This window comes from Priapulus caudatus, unplaced genomic scaffold (genome assembly GCF_000485595.1).
Source record: "Priapulus caudatus unplaced genomic scaffold, Priapulus_caudatus-5.0.1 Scaffold1872, whole genome shotgun sequence".
NCBI classification, from domain to species: domain Eukaryota; kingdom Metazoa; phylum Priapulida; class Priapulimorpha; order Priapulimorphida; family Priapulidae; genus Priapulus; species Priapulus caudatus.
This window is the reverse complement of record NW_014578933.1, coordinates 13,502-35,686: the sequence shown is the minus strand read 5'-3', so window position 1 is coordinate 35,686 and position 22,185 is coordinate 13,502. Positions and strand designations below refer to the sequence as shown.

Here is a 22,185-nt window from a genome sequence, read left to right as displayed (position 1 = left end):
TGGGGGCTGTCCCTGACCATGGCCCGTGAAGACGTCAACCTTTCTCTCTCGGGGAAGGTAGACCAGGGCAGGAGCAGGAGGCTGCTGCCCGTTAGATCCCAGCTGATCGATGGTGTCACTCACTCGCTTCTGGTCATCCTGCAGCCTTCTGACCAAGCCCTGCAGATCCTCCAGCGCTTGTACAGCGGGCTCCTTTGAGACACCACCAGGCTGATCTCCAGCTGGCTGATCGTTGCCAGCCTCAGTCCCATCCGTACTCCGTCCCCCCAGCATATTCTTCTACCGCTCTCTCTCCCTCTCTCGTACACTGTGACTCCGACTGCAGGAATCCTGTCGACTGCGCCAAAATGTGGTGAGTGTACAGGGCACGCGCGCTGGCAATAGGATGCTGGCGCAAAACAAACTAGCTGTACGCCGACGAACCTACCAGTGTAGCGATTTCTTTTATTGCAAAAAAACGTGAGAGCGAAGACAAGAGCGGTGTCCGAGTCCACGTCCTTCCACTTCCCGATTTTACACAGCTCCGTTCCCCTTGTCTCATACAGCCGAAGTGAGTATTGCGCGCGAATCCGGGAGCTCATTCCCGCACGCGACAATCACGTGCTGCCACCTATCGACGGGCAAGCATACTCGATTTACAACCGGTTACAATGACAATCATAAATTTAAATATAAATACAAATACAAATTTTAATACAAATATTAAATTTAAATTTTTATTTTTAAATTTAAATTTTATTTTTAAATCTTTAAGTTTTAATTTTTTAATATAAATTAAATATACAATTTTTAATACAGATATAAATTTTAATACAATCAGGTAAAAAGTGCAGAAGTTACAGGTTCTAGAATATTTCGACAAAAAATGTTGTTACCAATGCAACAATGACTCTGCCAACACCAAAAACGATTGGCGTCTTCGCTTTACGATAACGCACCTTCATGCGAAATTTGAAGATGATCCGAGAAGAACTGCAGCCGGTAGAGCGTTCACAAGGAAATCTCTGCGGCGGCGGCAGCGGCGCGACGATGCCAAACCCATAGTATCCCCACGAACATCGTTCGGGGATACAATAATCTTGATGTGAACACCACGGCAGAACGAATGATGATGTCTAGAACGTGGCGCGGTATTTATATGGTCGTTGCCATCGCAGTCGGCGCCTGCCTAGAGCGTGATTAAGTCGCACTAGGAGCGTGACTGGCGTGCAGTTGAGGCGCGGTGAGCGTTGCTTAGGCGCAGTGCAAGCGTTGTTCGAACGCAATGCGATCTGATTGGTCGGAATAAATATGCAGTGAGCGCAGTGCAAGCGTGATGCGGGCATGGTGTTGAGTGTGGTGAAAGCTTGTTGAGCGCAATGAGATCGGGGTAAAGACGCACTTAGATCGTAGTATCGACGCACTAAGATCGTAGTATCGACGCACTAAGATCGTAGTATCGGCGCTGGGCCCGGCTGGGGCCCAATTGGCCACGCTCTCAACCACGCTCACCACACTCGGGCAAATATTTGGAGCGTGGGGCGATCGTGATGAGCGTAGCTCTGGTGTGAATGGGCCTTAAGCCAGCGTGGACAACGTATCGTAGGTGCACTAGCATGTCAGATATCATGGCTTGTATTGTGATAAATGCACTTAATCCTACGCTGTGACCGGAAAACCAGCCATGTTACAGCTATGACTTTACATAGGGCAATATTAATTAATATCTTTGACCAACGACAAACAACGACAAGGTCCACACAGGCCATTAGCACCTGATATGCGAATCACGCATCGTATGACTAAACGCGTGACAAAAGATCACATCCGATACTGCTCCCGTCGCATGCACATCCGATCACTATAGTTCCTAATAGAATACTTCCATAAGCAGAAACGTTCCATAGTTACACATCACGGATGTTCGTTTGCCAATATGCAGATAATTCCTGTTTAAACAAATCTGTACCTCGCAGAAAGTGCATGTCGAACTAGGGGGGGGGGGAATCGAGGGGAATGTGTGTTTGATTGATACAAATCGAGTTAATTTTTTAATTAAATTTTAATTAGGGTTAGGGTTAGTGTTAGGGTTAGGGTTAGGGTCACAATGCACCATAAAATTTTTTATTAAAACAGCAAGGAGTTTCAGGCACGTGATTTGTATCAATCAATGGGATTTGGGAGGTATGCCGGCCCGAGCTGCGAGTATGTCAAACGCCAGTATGCCAGTAGGTATACACTATACAGTAAAGTTAGAAAAACAACTTCCTATATACGAGTTTAGATAATGATGAGTAACAGTGGTAACTTTATTAACATTTATTTACATGTCGCTTTCACCTATCAAAATGAAATTTTTGGCTGTTTAAACAAAGACAAGCTACCAAAGTTTCGTTCTGGGTTCTGAAACATTTATCACAATTCGTCTTTGACAGCTGACCGCCGCAGCACTTCTAGCACATCGCTTGCCAACTGATGGAGATGTAAGAAGTAGGAATCATCGGCACCATCTACCTGCACCAGTCTGGTATACTCGCTCTGCATCGTCTGCAGAAACTCAAGTAAATCCTGGCAATGTAATCCGAAAAAATGCAATGAGAGAACGTATGGCTAACACTGTATTGTTCTGCAAATAGCAAATCCCATACATGTTAGCATGAAGATACATCTATACACTGAACTTGCAAGTGCATTATGGGGTCTGTCCCGGCAATGTCATTTCATAATTGACAAAAACTGCCACTAGGTGGCAGAAACAAGCCTAGATTGCAAGGGGTGTTGCTATCCCCCGGGCGTGGAAAGAGGGTCACGTGATACAGTTGACGTATACTTCAAAATCATTACTCATCCGGTAATGCGAACTCCAACACCTCCAACGCTAACCCTAACACTAACGCTAACGCTATCTTGGTTCTAACCCTAATCCTAACACTAGTGCTGCCACGTTGCGGTAACCTCCCTCCATGCCCGGGGGATAGCATTACCCGATGGCAAGTAGGACGTTATCAAACTCCACGACAGATGGCGCTCTCGCTCTGGCTCAATTCTACTGAGTGTGGGAATACACACTCGGGTATTATCCTGAGTGTGGGAAGGGGGCGCTGCATGCAGTTTGGGACGGTATAGGAAGAGCCCACCTAAAATACATGTGAAATGGGATTACCACATTTGTGCAAAATTCATAACATGTCATTGGCAAATGTTTATGTGAAGTTTTTAATTTGTATCTGAAATCATTTGTCATGAATAAAATGTTAAAACTAAAACTTCCAAAGTAGTCGCAGTTATCAATCTTTTTTATCATTCATCTTCAGTCATGCTGCTAATTGGATTACATCTAAAGGAAAATTCCACAAAAACCACATCCATCACCATCAGAAACAACAGCTGTCCGTAGAAAGGTTTGCTTGCTAAAAGAAGTGACCGTTATAAGACTTGACAAGTCAAGTCATATTACACACATATAATTACGTACACCCTATCTACAAACTATCAACCTAATATACATTTACTAATGGATCATGTTGGTCTATCATTATACTAACTCCTTTCTACTGACATATCCGTAATATTACACGGAACCCTGAGGTTACATCGGTGTCACTGTACAGTAGCATGACGTGATACAAAATGCTAATCAATCACAATATCATAGTAATGCATGCAATCAAATGGATTGTACATCAGGTAACATAAGTTACAAGAGCAACCATGAAGTCGAAGTGCACCTTTTTATCACGACGTTTGATTATTAAAATCATAAAATTGTGCTGCTTAGCTTCCAATCACAGAAATTGTAATGATTCCACTCAAAATACACAGGCACATACCTGATCGCTCGTTGGAATGCATACATCATGAGACAGAAGTTTGAGGGCTTGTAGAACCCTCTCTCTCGTATCATGTTCATCGGTAATTAGGAGCTTGACCACCCGGTTGCACCAGAGTTGATCACGTAGTACCTTCTCTAAATTTACACTACATAACAGTAAAAAAAATTTCAGTAGAAGAACACTATTTCACTTTCACCTCAGTACTTGCTCAAGGTGCACAATTGTATAAAGCTGTGAATCACAGATTTTGTCATCAATCTTTATTGTTTAAGGAATGCACAATATGCACCAAAACCGTGAGTCAGGATTTTTCAATTTCTCAAGGTGCACTGAACATTTTACCAATTTAATGGTTTCAGTTAGTCATGGATACGTCGCAGTAAGTACTAACAGTAGACGTTTCACATGTTCACCTATTTTGCACACAGGCGGTCGATTGTGAAAAATAGAATAATGCTGATTTCCCCGTTTGGATTTTTGCCACAGTAACCGATGTATAAATGGATATTTCTATGTGATTACAACTCGGAATAATTAAATTTTACACTCATTTTAATGGTTAAATATTGCTGTAAAAAAGCACATCAGGGATTTTTATTAAGTGCCTTATTTTATGAGTTATATACGGTTCTTTATTTGCAAATATTTTCAATTCAAACATGCGACTTAAATTTTAAGCAGTTTTTTCACTTTTTTTCTGTAAATATAAAGCTTAAAGTGAAATCCTGACACCCTTTCTTGATTCATACCGTGCTGAACTTGTGGCGAATGTTTTGCTTTCTCACTTGTTGTGGAAATTAAGAAATATCCAAAATACCATTTTTACATAAAATTTCAACATTTTTGCTGTCACATGATTAGGTTCTGGAAATTTCATGAAATTTTTCGGCACGAGCATAGACATACATCTCATCTATAAATAAAACATGTGATCGATTCAATTTATTTGTCAATAAACATTTAATCTTCATTAGAGCAATATCCTTGCAAAAGCTGGACAGTGTCCTTAATGCTTGGTAAGCACTGGCAAACAACTGCTATTGGAAGAGGGCCAAATAGCAAAAATTGTTTAATATAACATTACTGAATTTCCATAGGTAATTAATAATATATTAACACAATTATGAGCACATGCACACACATGCACACACACACGCACACGCACGCACGCACGCACGCACGCACGCACGCACGCACGCACGCACGCACGCACACTATATATATTATATATATATATATATATATATATATATATATATATATATATAATTATATAAGCCATAAAACAAACATAAGACAAGCATAAATGCTGCCACCTGTTATACTGCTGCAATCTTTGCTGTAACAGCTCATTATTAAGAGGAACTGTGTCTTCTAATATCCCATGCCTCTCTACTAGAAGATCTGATACCAAATCCACGGCTTTCACTTGTAGCTTATGTACTCCGGAGTTTTCAAACAAGCCGACAAGTACCTGGTGTATGAAACATGTAGACGTTCACTACAGACTGCTCTCACATTTACAGTACAGATAACATATTATAGTCACCGACACCTAGATTACGAAACACCCTGATGGCATATATATGTACATGTATATATATGCATATATGTATATATATGTGACACAGCTGACGATGTGCTCTGAACTTTAACTAGATTTGTACCAGTTATGTTTGAGTCTTACGCAAATGTTTCAAAATACCGGCACGTACCTGAATCCCACCGTACGAAACAAATTTCTCCTGGGCGAGTGGAAAGTGACGCACAAGGCAGGAGATGGCATAGAGCATACGTCGCCTCTCCGTCAGATCTGCTGGGATTTCATTGAGGCGGTGTATAAGAGGTTGCAGCATTGCTGCTTCCAACACAGCGACCTGAACCTTCGGATTGCTGCAAGTAGGAAGTGTGCGCTCATGCTACGCTAAGTGGCCACAGTTGGACAACTTTGCGCAATGGCAAATTTAAGTTCTATTTAAAAGGTATTTATTATTGTTGCAACTAATTGTACATAATTGTAATTGTTAAAGTGCAGTAATTGTACATTAATTGGCAAATGCTGAATTTACCACTCACAATTGCAAATTTAAGTTCTGATAAAAGATATTAATTACGGCAATAAGATAATGCCTCTACGCTAGGTAACAGATGCTGCATGATTTCACATAATCACAACCCCATAATTTGTTTGACAACATTTATTATTCACTGCAGGAAGCATACTTGCTCCTTGTATTGTACTGCAGCAGCCATGTGGTGCATGGTACCTTTGCAGAGAAGATCCCAGCACGTGTGCTGCCTCTGCTCTCAGCTCACTATGGCTGCTGTTCAGTGCTTCTCTGACAACTGCCAAACCTCCCATCTTCACAAAATCCTGTGCATTGTCGATCTAAAACGAACAAAATTTTCTCACATAAAAATATAAAGAAAAGGCTCTAACAATATTATAACAAAACGAATAGACATATGTAGCAGTGCACAAGAAATTCAATTACAAAATGCGTTATTCTTTAGTAAAGTAAACAGCTAGATGCAGTAACTAGCTGGACATTGGCCAGCCTCAGCCATGGCACTGACCTGATGCACGTAGTACTCTAGGTCAACAAGAATGTTCCGGCGCTTCTCAGTGTCGTGTGATGCTCCATATTCGGCTAGCAGTCGAGCCATCACGGTGGCATCTGACTCCTCTCTCATGCTCATCTCACCAAGGGTGCGCTTCAGCTCAGCGTATGAACGAAACGCGGTGCCTGCCGCCTTTTCACTATGCGACATTGTGCGATGTACCTGTGCAGGGTGTTTACACGAGATGAAACGTAAACTTCGCATATTGACAGAGTGATCAATGTAGAGAGATCATTGACACAGACCCCTCTACGAACAATCAAGCAGTTGAAAGTTTGCCTGATAATGTGCCAAATTATTCTTAATTCCTTGTCATTCATTCGTCAAGATAAATGACAATATTAACGTAATATAATATCAGTTCTGTTCTCTAAATAACATTTTGTTGTCATTGCAGCAGGTCGCATTGGTTTTAAAATAATAAAATATTGGCAACTGCAATGTGAAAGTGTACATTGGTATGTTAAAAGTTCCTTCAGCTGCTAATGTTCACTGAATTCAAATATCGTTAGAGACAAATCGAGTTTAGAACTAACATCTCCATGTTTGACATCATCATGGGACAACTTCATATTCTTTAGTGCCATCTTAAGCTCCTCTGGAGTGAAGGACATACTGGCCGGACCACTGGTTGTTTCAAGAGGTTCATCATTATTTTTGTCAATCAGCTTTGCTTCCTTTTTACCTGTCTGCAGGTCAATTCTCACATGCAGCCCAGCAGGAATAACCTGACCTGAAAATAGAAAACAACAGAATATACACAACTGTAATGGGCTGGCCAACAAATAAACCACTGCATGCAATTAAGTAATATGTTGTATTATAGGTTAAATTACAGTACCATGTGATATTCAGTTAATTACTAACAGTAACAATAAATGGCACTACCTTGTTCATCTGATATACCAATATAAACATAACCTACCTTCTTCAATTGTTTTCCACTCATTTGTAGGAGTAAATTCATTTATATTTTGTATGACCTCCTCCTCAGAGACCGTCACCTCCTCTTCATTATCATTCCCACCATTTTTGTCAACTATGGCCAAGGCACTTGATTGCTTGTTGAGGTTAGATTGTGTATCCATTGACACTGAAACAGTGAAAACACAAATCAATAAAAACCACACATAATGCTTCATATCAAAATTACCAGTAAGCATGCAATTTACCAATACATGCATTAATTGCATTACATTAATTAAAATAACATGAGCTCAAAAATTTATTGATTTATTTCTTAACTACCTAATCTACCCTTTTATAACTGAATTGCTTGTATAATAATACAGACAGTAGATGCCTACTTTATTCACTTCAATATTTATAACTAATAAACTAATTATCATCTAATTCTTAATTATCTTCTCTCAAACTCCCAAGTATCAAAGCCACTTAAATACTCCACAGATGACTTACCAGTTATAACAGTAGGATTGTTTACGCCCATACACCACCAGAACGAAACAAGCAACCAAAACACCGACATAATGAAGACTTGTAAGTTGTAGTTGTAGTAACTTGTAAATGTAGCTCTGAAAATTATCATGATTATTAACTGGTCCGCGCTCAACAGTTCCGTTCCACTCACGTTACACCGAGTCTGACGTGTCGAGCGCAATTTTCTCGAGATAGCGTGCTTTCGCTACGTTGTCTAGTGAATCAAAGTACTTATCCATACTACGTACACTACAGACAGTCGACAAACGTGCATACACTAGCTATTATAAAAAGCTGCGTTTGATAGCTAGAATAGATGCAGTAAAATCGGTGAAATTTCTGAACTCTCACGATGTAAACAAACTCAAGTCTATGAACATAATATGTGTTGCGTGCAATCTTCCGATCTGCTCAATCTACGAATCTGCCGACTGTGTGGCAGCCTCATTGAACTGCAGCACCTAAAACCCACGCTGATAAACCTAGCTGTCTGGTAAATCGGTATCCTCTTACTTCTAATATCTATTGCAATAATAACACTATAGCCAATGTAAAATCGGTTGATTGTGCAGAGTGGCACATTATACGTGACGCGTGTTCGCTCGATTTGTGACCGGTATGGCCGGCGGCACGGGATTGTAGGTAATATTGCTATTTTTAGACCAAGTCGCGGAACCCTCTATACCGTACCTAGCTCTAGGTACCTAGCTCTCTCAACTAGTGGTCAAAGTAGTGTTTACACACCCATGTCGTGAGTTTGGTTAGTGTTAGGGTTAGGGTTAGGGTTAGGGTTTTTAAACCTGGGGTTGTCAAATAGGATTTGGCCGTTCTAGTACTATAGCCCGCGGGTTTTATTGGGACCCATGTTCTCCATCCTTGGGCCCGCGTACCTGCGGCAGTTATGAAACGCGGGCTATAGAGTACTATAGCTCCAAGAAACGGTATTGCTAGGGTTAGAATACCGTATAGACAATCCGTCGCACAGCCTGGTCGCGCTATATAGAGTACTACTACTGGAGTAGCTCCAAGAAACGGTATTGCTAGGGTCAATATTGACGTTAGCAGAGCACATAGTCACACAGCCTGGTCGGGTTACTACTAGAGTAGAGCATAGATATAGAGGAGAAGCTACCGTACCTAACTGGGGAGGTGAAATTTTTGTATGTTTCTTAAAAATATTAAATATTTCTTAGTAAAACCATTAAACCCTACGAAAAACAAATACTCGAGTCCAACTTGTATTATGTATACATGAGTCTGAGAGCTTTACGTGTTGTTCATAGAACTAAAATAGAAGGCATGGAACTTGTGCGACTTTTTGCTCGCTAGAGGGCAACGCAAATCGTGTAATGGCGGCGCCCAGTAACAGTAACACTACCTGTAACTGTCCTCAACTATCAAAGCACTATATATACCTGTATATGGTCTGTATTATTCTGTGACAATATTGACACTATTAACAACTTATAGTTATACTTCACAGAATCAGTTATAGCTCTAGTTACTATAGCATTACCGTACCCCCTATATTTGTAGCTGTAAAGTGTAGTCAGTAGGCCTAATGAAAATCAGATTAATGAAAGCTGTCTCTACTCTAGACCGAATAATTCTGTCCCATATAACCTTTTTTATAATTTGGTGAGGGTTATTGGGACAAAACGGGGCTTATTGAAATTTCGTGAGATTGCATGCAAAATGCATGCGCTGCTAATGCGGCCCGTACGCCGCTATTGGCGCGAAAAAAAACCTACCGTTCCCTTCTACATGGCTTTACCTTGCTACTGATATGTGTATACATTCACTTCAATCGTTATTCACTTCTTAAAAGATTGTTTTTCAGAAACCCCGCTTCATTTAACTTTAGTATTGCGGAGTGGCTGACTTGAAGACTGTATAGTCAATTCGCCCTCCCTCGCTGTACTTATTTCAAAAAATCTGTTGTGATATATGTAAAAATGTAATATACTTGAAAGCGTAAATAAATTTTAAAATCTAAAAAAAAAAAATCTAGTAAATTACGTTCGCCATTTACAAACAATCAGACCAATCAGAGCGAGTCTATCAGGCCTCCTGCAGCGCCACACATACAAGCGAGACCCAGGGGGTATTGTAAGACTCGCTGGATTTCACAGCAACACCGGGTCCTGACAGGTTATACTCGAAATGGCTCACAAAACGGAAAATGATCGGGCTTTTTAACACTTATTTATCTACATGGACATCTCACCTATCTTTTTGAACCCTTTCCACAACTTTACACCATGTATTTATCCATTTATTCCACAAAGTGCTAGCACTACTTGCGTTTCGTTTTGAAATGCTTTTGTGTACTCGCAATGACGTCACCCGAAATGTAGGCAAAACACATGGGCAGCTATGATTCAGCCTAATAGTAGTAGTAGTACATTTTGGGTGACGTCAAGTTATTTAGTTAATGAAAGCGGGCTATAGTACTAGAGCTATCTCTACTCTAGCCACAAGTTCCCTTCTCGCTTAACACTACGTTGGCCTCCTCCGCCGTGTAACAGTCGGCGAGCCTGGTCGGTTTATCTCTACTCTAGCATTTGACTGATTTGTCTGCGACAGCATTAGTTGTACCGATGTGCGATACGGACGCACGCAGGTACGAGCGCGCACACGTACACACACACACACACACACAAACACACACTGACGGTGACACAGGCATTAAATTCTAAAACTTAAAACCCATTATTTCTACCACAGTATGTTGCAGAGCAAAGGGATACATGGGTATAGCATTAGCAGCACATAAGCTCTAGCACTAATAGTTAATAGCCTTCATCCTTTACATGTTTATATATCCTATAGTACTAGATCCTGCATCTCTCTCATGGAATTATCAAAATAACATACTACAGTTACTAGCTATAGTCGCTATAAGTATAACCATTGATGCAGCCTTCTACGGTTTATCTAACTTTAATGTTTAATTTCCACTTACATTTTTGTTTCTCATTTAGGTTTATGTTTGGTCAGCCAATATCCAGGTATAGTGCCTAGGCAAGACGGCAGCCTATGCCAATTTATCATGAGATGAGGTTGTTGAGAACGCCGTGGGTAAGATGTCTGACTCTGTGTGTACTGGTAACAGTTGTTATCACCTGTCTACTCGCATTCCAACCAATCAAAAGCCAGCGTGATTGTGCTTGTCCAGAAAAGAATGTTATGGATCTGAAACTGGAGAAAATGGCAATTGGTAAGGTGCGACAAATTTTTAAAACTGACGTTTTGTTCTCTGTGTATTGTCGTCAAAAACATGTCACCGGAAAAAATCGCACAAATTCTAGACTGTTGAAGTGTTCCAATATATCTGTTTGCAAAAACTCACCATAACTTCCATTTTCTTGTGTATATTTCAACATTATAGACTGTCTGTAACAACATACATACATGTGCTTATCATTGTTTCACCAAATTGAGTTTTTTAACAGAAACATGAGAAAATATTGCAGCAGTATTTCATTGCCTTTGTCCCACCCAATATGCAGTCCTTCCAACTATCACAGATTGACTGTATTTTACTATAGAATGATGGCAAAATGAGAAAGATCTGTGCATTTAATTAGTACCATCTTGTAATTAAAAAAAAATCTTACTATATTTGCACGCATGTGCAACTACTTTGCGTGAAGCGGCGGCACTCATTTGCTTTGCAAAATACGAATGTCCAAGTCCATTTGAACGTATCTATCGACCGCGAAGTGCAACACTACAGTTTACTGTGCCTTAATTGTTTAGCAAGCCGCGTGGAAGACCTGCCAGATAACCTGAGCTGGGGGCCGCATCGGCTGGCCGTGATCGTACCATTCCGAGACAGATTCGAACAGCTGCAGAAGTTTGTGCCATACCTGCACAGATTTCTGAATGAGCAAAAAGTTCGGCACATTATCTATATCGTTAACCAGGTTGATAACTACAGGTATGAAGGTGCTGAGCAATTATGTTATTTAATCTACATGTATTAATTATATAATAATATTACCGTCTAAATCACATGTGGCTCTGCCTATTTGCAAAGGTTGTACATGCCTGCCTATATGTTCTCTAGGCTTTTTGCTCCTTTGCATTAGATATGGTCAAAAAAGGTGGTTAAAGTAAAGATGATAGGATATTCGTCAAACCTGTGTGTTGACATCGTGATCAATTTCGTGTCGTGGTTTGAATGCGTCCATCTGGAGGCGTTTGATCCATTGCTGCATTACATTTCTGCGTGCTTCAGATTCGCACGTAGATGTATCAAAGCAAACTTGTCTTTTCTGATAGGTTCAACCGTGCGTCCCTCATCAATGTTGGTTTCCTGCAGAGCAAGCAGCTCTGTGACTACATTGCAATGCACGACGTTGATCTCTTACCCCTGAATGCGAATCTGAGCTATGCCTACCCCGAACGGGGTCCGTTTCACATAGCGGCACCTGATTTACACCCGAAATATCACTACAAGACTTTCGTCGGAGGAATTCTGTTGGTGGCGAACAAACACTTTCAAAAAGCGAGTGCAATTAAATACGTTAGTTACGTACTTCAGTACGAATGCATGACTAGTAAATGAAAAGTTGAAAGCTATGCTAGTTAAAAAATTTATCATCGCTAAAAAGATATGCAGTGAGTAACACACTGCAATAGAGTGTGCACGTGTTTGTTATTAGCGAAAAAGCCGAATCTGATACAATTAGAAAGATTAAGTTGGACGTTCTGTCAAAGCTATTGCCTAGAGAACACAGTCAGGTGGTGAAAACGTCTCCTGAAAGCCAATTTAGCATTCTCATGCTGATACTTTCGTACTTCAGCTGAACGGCATGTCCAACAAGTTTTGGGGGTGGGGGAGAGAGGATGATGAATTCTACCGAAGAATTATAGATGCCAAGATGAATGTAAGTATAGCACAACTGTGAATGCCGTGTGAGACAGAGGTTGACAGTGGAAATAGTGAAATTGAGAATCGTATTACATATCCTCAGGAGACGTAACGTGTTGAGCATTCACAGTGCAAACCAAAAGATCTTTAGTGTAACCATGAACACTACATTGTAGATACATTCACAAAGTAAGTGATCACTGAATGGCAGGGCTACTGCTGGTGGTCCGCCACCCCTCGCAAAATACGATCAATAAATAACAGTGGCGATTTTACTACACTAAGTCACGAATACAATTGGCGAATGATTTCACTGCTCAGAAAATTAGAATTGACTAACGAAATCGTCAATTTGCAGTGTCGTTTCATAAAATTTTTCTAACACCTTTTTTCTGATACCTATCGCCTGTTTATGCCTTGCTTAGCACATACGATAAAGTGAATAGTGGCTATACTTTTGCATTGGTGGCTAAAAATCACTTTTGTTGCTCAAGTCTTGGCTCAAACTTTAAAACATCCAGAGGGAGCCCTGCAATGGTATAGTCATGACTTCGCTGTGCAGTTAGTCGATTGTGATTCCTAGTCGTTTGTCCGTAATTAAACGTAGACGTAATGTTCCATCGAATTTCGTTAGGTTAGCAGACCGGTCGGTATCACGACGGGAACAAACGGCACATTTCTGCACATGCACAAGAAGGACGTTCGCTCGCGCGACATGATTCGTACCGTCGAGCAAAGACAGGTGAGCATCCCGCGCGAATTTCGCTTCTCTTGAGTCGCGCGTGTGGTGCGTGCGGCGCGTCGAGATGATATTCAACATGAGACATGCTTTTACTGTGTGCTGGGTAGTGGGTAACATTTTGGGGGGTGATGCTTTCTTGTGAGTTTTTGTGTGTAACATTACGGGAGGTGACGCTTTCTTGTGAGGTTTTCTTGTGACATTACAGGAGGTGACGATTTTGGAGTGTGCGTTTTTCTTCAGGGGATACATTTCTGTTAGTGAAATGCCCTGTGTTGCCTAAATGCCCCCACACAAGTAACTGCTGGCAGCAGTATATATTTTGTACAGTAGATAGCAGTTAGTAGGGCGGTAGTGTAGTAACGTTTGTCGTCCCAGGTGCTAGAATTTGTCATCAGATTTGTGATTCCAGTGTAAAAAAATTTGTGATCGTCCCTATGTGTTGTTTACGTTTACGTGGCAGAACGAGAAACGAGACCGACGTACGGGCCTGGACACTGTTCAGTTCAACATTGAATCAAAGATGCTGCTCCACATAGAGGAAGCTCCCTGTCTTGTCATCAACGTACAGCTGCACTGTGATATCAGCTTCACGCCGTGGTGTGACATGCCTGATCGCATCAAAGGTAACAACAGCATTCGTGCTCGTCAATCTCACGATGGTACGGCTGCCAGGTGCTGCCACCTCGTGGTAGGAATCGTCAACTTTCCGTTTAGTTGATGCTTCCAGAATCTAACTCTTTGGATGTGTTATTTATTTTTCCCAGGTTTGATGAGCATACGAAACCTTTCACCAGAAAAGCAGAGAACATGGCTTCAGCAACAGCTAGACAACCTGGACAGTATCATACGTATGAAAGAAAAGATGGACGACACGTTAGAAATAAAAGCAAAGAAGATTATGGATACATGACGTCAAATGTAGCGCGCCGATTAAGTTGTATCTGGTAGCTTATTTATATTTTATGCAGCAAGAACATACCAGTTGATATTAAAATTAATATATATATATATATATGCAGGTACATTTGGTACTAGATTTTATTATGTATGCATGTTAATCATATTGATATAACAACAAATATTTCAATCAATACTTTTATTAAATGATACTGCATGTGACCACAAAAATGGCATATACCTTGACACAAGTAGTACAGAATTGCATTTTTACCTTTGCAAAGTGAGATGTGATCGGTAATAGCTATCGATGGCCGGCGTGAAATGCAACGGCGCGCACGCGATGAAAGTAATTTAAAGTTGGTCGTACTATAATTCAGCACGGAATGTCTAATACACAACCTACACCAACTTATAATAGTCGAAATCTATCCCAATCGGTTGGCTAGGTAGTGTAAAGTGTAGTAGAACACATGGCGAACGTATTGCCGACGTATTACCCGCATTACGCAGACTTGCTAGGAACAGAGGCCCATTGTTGGAAACAAAGGTAGTTAGACAATTTAGACATCAAAAACAAAAATTTAGTAAAAACAGTCACCAACTATCACAGAACCTTTCAACGTAAACGTAACAGTGCGCTTTACAGCTCACAGTCAAGGCCAAACACTTGCATTCATCTTCGTCTTGGTCTCGACATTTAAAACGACTCTGTAGTCTTGCCTATAGCAATTTGAACGACGTGGGCTGCGTCACCTGACATCACTGCTTTACGACGGTTGGGGCAATCATCATTTTGTAGGAATAGTACCTGCAGTAAGAAAGCAAGTAGATACAGAGTGAATTCCCGATGACACATCTAACTTATCCGAAGACGTAGGGGACGTAAGTAACAATTCAGCATAAACCTGGACACATGAGCACCTAATACAATAAGTACAACACCCAGATCTCTACATAGATGTATCCGTAGATATGTATATGTACAGATATGTATGTAGATGTTACGTATAGATACGTATATGTATGCCGTATACTAGTAAATATTTACAGATGCGTGATTTACACGATTGTAAATTTAGAAGAAAACAATGCACTACAATTCATTTAGAAATTGTTTGTATACCTGCACTCCGGCGGCGGTGACATTGGCACCAGTTCGGTACTGATATTCTCTTTCTTGAATCCGGCTTCCACCAGCTTTGCTACCTGCGTTTCCTGCAAGCAACCAACATCATTACGCGTAAAAATCGAAACCGGTTGATTTCACTCTCCAGTGTAATCGGCGTGGCATGGTACGCACTACCCCCCAAGGCAAATGTCCACCATTTATGTTACACAAGAAGGGCAATAATGGTTAAATGTGCGCGCACAGTTGCGATGTGCACTGCTAGACATGCCCCATGAGCAATGCAGAGGGGGAATGTTTTTGCCATCGAGGAGATGAAAACCATGCTACACCGGAAAGTCTCTCCCCAACTCAATGTGTGCAAACGCATGCAAGAAGCATCAATGATCGATCAATAATCAATCGATCAATCTGTACGAGGAATCAATCAATCAATAATCAATCGATCCATTAACTGGTAGGATTTTCCTCTCAGCGCTCGCACGAGGAATCAATCAATCAATCGATCAATCAAGCAGTAGGATTTTCTCTCAGCTTGCTCACGAGGAATAACCAATCAATCAATAACCAATCGATCGATCACTCAAACCATTACGATTTTCCTCTCAGCGCACTCAAAAATCATCAATCAATGATCAATCAAAAATCAATAAATCAATCAATCAATAATCAATCCTACCTGGAACATCTTCTCGATGTCGTCGTACTTGGTCTTCATCAGCTCGCCCATCGAGGTCAGGTTCGTGTAGGTGAGCACGCCGCCGGCCTTCAGCAGGCGAAACGCGTGCTGCCTGATGAAGTCAAACTGGTGCGTGTGCCACGAGTCCTCGCTCAGCGGGTATGTGTCGTACAGGATGCCTGCGGGAGGGGGAGAGCCGCGTCGACGTCGCAAAACAAAATAGTGTCCCATCGTCGAAAAACAAGATCGCGTCGCGTCATCGAAAAACTAGATAGCATCCCGTCGTCGCAAATCAAGATCACATCCCGACGTCGTGCGTCGTTGACAGAAAGCAATGACGTTTTCGCGCGCGGCGTGTGGAGGTCATGTGTATGAGAAAATAATCAATTGATCGATCGATCAACCGGTAAGATTTTCCTCTCAGCGCGCGTGTCATACAGGATGCCTGCGAGTGGAAAGAACGCCGACGTCGGAAAACAAGATCGCATTCCAACGTCCTCTCTCGCGTCGTCCACAGAAACGCGACGAAACTATGACGTTCTCGCGCGCGGGTTTCGGAGGTCGGGTGCACGAGCAAAAGTTCATGTCGATGTGAATCAACAATGAATGATTGAGTCATTGATGTTAAGACTAGATTTGTTTGCAACAATGGGCCTCTGTTCCTAGCAAGTCTGCGTAACGCGGGCAACACGTTTGCCGTGTGTTCTACTACACTTTACACTACCTAGCTAAGCGATCAGGACAGATTTAGACTTTCACGGGTTGAACGGTTTCTAAATTCACGTCCCCGAGTTTTATGTTTCATACCATCAAATGTTCCATCTTCCAATGTTGGCGACACGTCTTCCCACATTCCTTTCAGCGGTGTAATCTTGTGTTTCTGGTCTGCCTGGTAGTATTAATGAAAGTGTCAATGACACTGTAGCTCACCACAACAAGTGCCGCGGAGCGACAGCGCTCATCTAACGTCTACTGCGGTGACTCTGTGGTGGAGTGGTGGGATTCTAGTAAACCCTGTTAGTCCCAAATGTGTTCACATACACGCCGAAACAGTGGAATGCACAGGGATGGTATCAGGAACCTTCTCAAAGGAATGTTCGTTGGGATCGTTATGAAAGTTGCCACGAGATGGCGCGTACGTTTAAGTGTCTTCAGATTAAAGATGGAAGCTCCCATCGTACGTAGTAGCAACAACTATTTGCAAGACAGAATAGGTAAGCACTCATCCATTTACCTACGCAAGCCTAGAGGCTGCAATAGAGAGCTGCCACCTGTAACCAATTAACGCAGGCAAAAACTACACAGTACCACCACCACATGCACTGGCAGTGGCATACGTTACATGTAACATACTGACAGTACAGAATGCCATAGAAATTATACGATTTAAGGAGCATAAACCTTCTTCAACCAAATTTAGCTTTTGAAATTTCACTGTGACATTGTAGCCTCATACATCCAGGCATGTATAGATTCTACTAGCAAACCCGGCAGTCAAATTCTTTCTAACAGACAGTAAACAAATCCATGTTTAACCCTCCTCTTGAGGGTCAAAAGGTTATCCGACACTTACTCTTCGCATGTCAGCAGAAGGTACATTTCATGGTCCTTTCAATAAAGCCATAAAAATGCTAGGTCACCGCTGAAACAAAAAAGTTTTTCAATCGCTCCGTCAGACCATGTCCTCAGAAAATGTCTAAAATTTGCCCTGTGCCCATTGACCTTTGACCTGTGACCTCCAATTTTGGCACAGTGATGGCTTTTCCTACCATGATGCTATACACCGACTATCACAAGCCTATAGGTCGAGCCGTTTAGATTTGTGCCGCAATTCTGCATTTCCTCCCTATACCTTAAATTAAGAAGTGAATGTTCCCCCTTCTTTTACACCTGTTGACCTTTGACCTTTGACCTCCAGCTTCGACATCCCAACTCGTTTTCGGATTACCCCCCCACGTCCCGAATATCGTGACCGTACATCGAGCGGTTAAGATTTGTGCCCAACTGTTGACGGACGGACGGACGCTCGCATGGACGGACGGACGGACGCTCGCATGGACGGACGGACGATCATGCAATTCTACAAGCTGCATCTGACTATGTCAGATGAGCTAAAAAAGGGCACAAATGAGTGAGCAAGAAGAAGTCAGTTTTAATTGAGCAACCATTGACGTACATTATAGAAACGATTGCCATCTGTATATCGCAATAATAATTTATAAACCAAAATGAATCACAATTTGTGACCGTAGATGGCGCTATACCCGCTTTGTAGCGATGGCGTTTGAAATAAATAGGTTATGCTGCGTTCCGACATATTTTGTAAATCTTTACTCTAATATAGACGTTTTATCGGCAGGGTGGAGAGGAAATACCAATTTTGCATTAAAGATATTGTCAATGAAATCTTGTAAAACGAACCAGACGAGTGTGATACCACAGACTGTTTGTGTCTATATAATATGCTATATAATTGCCAAACCCTACCTAATTTGCATAATTTTTTTTTAAATATCAAAACCCCTAGCCCTTATTCATTCACATACCAAAAATCCGTTGAACCTGAACTGACTAATGGCAATTCCCATTTTTGCCAAAAAATTGCCATGGCTCGAAAGTACGTCGACTGGCGTGCTCCAAAATAGGACGTTTAATATGGGAGCATAGCAGTAACAACTATACCCAATTTCAAACATTTGGGCCAAACGGTTTCTGAGTTATCGTTGACCGTAGCGAAATGTTGACGGACGGACGGACGACGGACGGACGGACGTACGACGGACAACGACCCATGGCAATAGCTCAGCTTGATGATGTCAAGCTGAGCTCAAAATGAACTGCATCATTATAAAATGCAGCATTATTAGTATTTAAACTAACTCCGAGATTACTCACAGATTTTTTTAAAGAATGCTTATAACGTTTGGGTTTTAAAATCGAAATTTTAAAAATTTTACAATGAAGATTTACCTTCCACTTCTCCAATCTTTGGAAGACTCCGTCGTTGCATTCGATGATCACATGCTCATCAATATCAAACTCTTCGATCTTGGTTGCAGCAATTGCCATTCCAAAACCTATCTCTAGCACACGGCCCCCTGAAACAAACCGCCACCTCGCCAGTTAGACTCTTCAGCTACAATTAGGATCAGACCAGTTATTACATTTATAATACTGTAATTAATTATAATATTGATATTTGATATTAATACTAAATTACAAGTAACTACAATCAGATAAAGATTTCAGATATCAGATCAAGATTCAGATATCATCTAAATTATTAACTAGCTCAGTCATAAACTATAGTGCCTATCCACCACCTATTGTGGCGGAAATCGCTACGGCGTAAAACAAAGTAAATACGCCTTTAAAAATATGCCTACAGCAAGATCACATATATTATCTTGGGCAATCCAGCGCACACAGAGCAGACAGACCTATCTGAAGTAAACAGACGCCCAATCATCGTCTGTTCCTACCGTTAACATCAAAAGTTTTTTTCAGCAAAGTGCGTAGTTATGTACATGTGTTGATAAAACCCGGATAAGAGTAGGACACAAAGTATAACCTTGGGCAGCTAACAGTTCGATCAGTAAGTGTGACGTTGATAGAAACGCCCGACACGTACCCTAAACTGTATAAATGCACTTCAGGCAAAAACTGAATAGAAGGAGGGTACATTGAACAAAGACCATCCTGTAAACGGCACTTGCACTTTACAGACACTCATTTAAGATTTCAACATTTTTCCAACAGGTAAATAGCCATCTATCAAAAATAAACCCAATAACACAAGCATGAACATTATACATTATATGTCCGTGATGCAAACAACTTACCCTTCCATATCCCTAACCTCATAAGACTCGGTCTTTAAAAGTCGAATAGGCCTATATAGCGAAGATGGAGAGGGTCAAAGTTGATAAAATACATGGATCAATACTGTGGATTGCAGTAGAAAGTTTATGGGGGTCAATTAAGTTTTAAAGCCAAAACAACCTCAGAACTATTAGATAGCTTTTAGACACCAACCTGGATAGATGGAGTCTGTCCCTATGATTTTAGATATACACCCATCTGGATCAAATCTGTCTCATTCAGCCCTCGGCACTAACGGTTGTCCGATTGCCCGGGACAAGTGAAAGTCTACGTCCAGTGCTGCCACTCAGGATATTACCAAAAAATATAAAATCTGTCCAGAAAAAAGTATTAAAAAAGTAACATTTTGATTTGTATCAACCTTCCATGATTAGTAGGTAGTCACTTGTTACCTTATACCTTGTTACTGAATACATTATAGCCTATATGTGCAGCATGTAAACAAGCTTCAGAAATGACGTGTGCAATGCCATGAGGAGTTGTTTCTTGAACCATCAGTCTGGTATATTTCAATGAAGTGTTTCCCCTGGCCAAAAAGGTGTGTGATGCAGTAAATGTTTTTTGTGATGTGTTTGCGCGCTTCGAGGTCCTAGCATAGCGAGCAGCGCTGGTGCTGGCCAAGCTAAGGGGTCCGGGGGCATGCTCCCCCGGGAAATTTGTAAAAAAAATCTTGCAATTTTGTGCATTCTAAGCTATTCCGAACACATTCAATGTGACATTCATTGTATAATACTCTTGAATCTCTTTTTTAAGTTGTCAAAAGTATTGTCAGCGAGGCGGTGTTTTGGACACATTTCGGTTCAAGGATAGAGAACATGTATACGGGTCCCAATAAAACCAATGTCATTTACATCAATATAAATATAATATTATATCAATATAATAGGTTAGGGTTATGGTTAGGGTTAGGGTTAGGATTAGGGTTAGGGTTAGAATTAGGGTTAGGGTTAGGGTTAGGCACATTGGTTTTATTGGGACCCATGTTCTCTATCCTTGGGCCAAAATATTAGGGTTATGGTTAGGGTTAGGGTTAGGATTAGGGTTAGGGTTAGGGTTAGAGTTATAATTAGGGTTAGGGTTAGGCACATTGGTTTTATTGGGACCCATGTTCTCTATCCTTGGGCCAAAATTTCTGTGTGGCGGCTGAGAATTTGAGTGAGGCGGGTCGCCTCGCTCGTGTCAATGCAGGGGAAACACTGTATAATATATAAATAAAATAGTATTATCATGGTCATTATTGACATTAACACTAACAGTGACATCTAGCCTCTAGGCTATATTTCCACGTCGGAAATTTCCTTTTCTTTGCCCCTTTGGAGTTTGCCTACGAACTGAAGCTTTTTCTTTTGCAAACAGGAAATCGTAATATTTCTATTTGATCAACTTTGTCTCTCTCCATCTTCGATATAGTTTCTTACATTCTTAGACTTTCAAGACTAATCCTTATAAGTTATGAGGGAGTTATACCTTTGCTAGCCGAAATAGAAGCCAACTTGTGCATGAACGGCGTTTCCCAACGCTCCATGACTGGTTTCCCCATAATTTCCAGGTGCTGGTCGACTACATCGAAGTCTGATGTCGCATCTTTCCAATTGCTCTTGCAATCCTCTCCAGCGGCGAATATTTTAGGAGGTACAGACATTTCGGCAGATTTAGTTATAGACAGATATAAAACAAAAATACAAGTAAAAATGCGGTGTAGTAAATCTGCAATGCCCGCGTCGCGAGTGACCGCCGACTTCCAATAACGAGTAAACCAGAGCTAAGCCGAGAATTGGGAGCGAGCACCAGTCTATCTGCCACTAACACCCGCGCCATCTCTTGAGGCGATTTATAAACAGAGACCACAGCGAGCCAAGGCAGAGAGCCATGGAAATGGATAGTTGAACGAATCTTTATTTATTTAGGTAATTATTCATATATACACACTGTTAAAATAAATGTTTGAATTGTGATTTGTTTAAATTCGTGAAGTTATGGTTTCTAGTATTGCTATGTTCTATGGTTTGTTATCTATTTCTATGCGGATATCTATCTATCCAGGGGCTAGGGTGAAATGGATGTGTACCACTGTGTACGCACAGAGGCGCGGTGTCTGGCATG

At 41.2% G+C, this 22,185-nt stretch overlaps 3 protein-coding genes across 8 annotated transcripts; 1 reads left to right on the top strand and 2 right to left on the bottom strand.

Annotated features, from left to right (window-relative positions):
• Nucleotides 1-2,258: 2,258 nt before the first annotated feature.
• On the bottom strand, nt 2,259-9,318 carry LOC106817801 (nucleotide exchange factor SIL1-like). 6 transcript variants are annotated; one of them, XM_014822502.1, is made up of 10 exons: nt 9,290-9,318; nt 7,854-7,969; nt 7,360-7,527; nt 6,971-7,167; nt 6,390-6,596; nt 6,080-6,201; nt 5,528-5,705; nt 5,129-5,286; nt 3,810-3,957; nt 2,259-2,547 (listed from the first exon to the last, which is right to left on the bottom strand). In XM_014822502.1, the coding sequence occupies exons 2-10, from the start codon at nt 7,921-7,923 to the stop codon at nt 2,395-2,397; spliced, it is 1,401 nt and encodes a 466-aa protein (XP_014677988.1). In that variant the 5' UTR covers nt 7,924-7,969; nt 9,290-9,318; the 3' UTR covers nt 2,259-2,394. The 6 variants fall into 6 exon arrangements, with proteins under 6 accessions (XP_014677988.1, XP_014677985.1, XP_014677984.1 ...); XM_014822499.1 differs by lacking the exon at nt 9,290-9,318 and adding an exon at nt 9,126-9,149; XM_014822498.1 differs by lacking the exon at nt 9,290-9,318 and adding an exon at nt 9,012-9,135.
• Nucleotides 9,245-14,517, top strand: LOC106817803 (beta-1,4-galactosyltransferase 7-like). Its single transcript, XM_014822503.1, has 8 exons — nt 9,245-9,298; nt 10,859-11,094; nt 11,637-11,817; nt 12,162-12,387; nt 12,686-12,769; nt 13,388-13,495; nt 13,956-14,118; nt 14,260-14,517. Exons 2-8 carry the CDS (start codon nt 10,914-10,916, stop codon nt 14,403-14,405), a joined length of 1,089 nt encoding a protein of 362 aa, XP_014677989.1. The 5' UTR covers nt 9,245-9,298; nt 10,859-10,913; the 3' UTR covers nt 14,406-14,517.
• A 59-nt stretch (nt 14,518-14,576) lies between these two features.
• Nucleotides 14,577-21,845, bottom strand: LOC106817804 (guanidinoacetate N-methyltransferase A-like). Its single transcript, XM_014822504.1, has 6 exons — nt 21,550-21,845; nt 19,171-19,298; nt 17,008-17,089; nt 16,201-16,379; nt 15,519-15,610; nt 14,577-15,203 (listed from the first exon to the last, which is right to left on the bottom strand). Exons 1-6 carry the CDS (start codon nt 21,722-21,724, stop codon nt 15,155-15,157), a joined length of 705 nt encoding a protein of 234 aa, XP_014677990.1. The 5' UTR covers nt 21,725-21,845; the 3' UTR covers nt 14,577-15,154.
• Nucleotides 21,846-22,185: the final 340 nt, after the last annotated feature.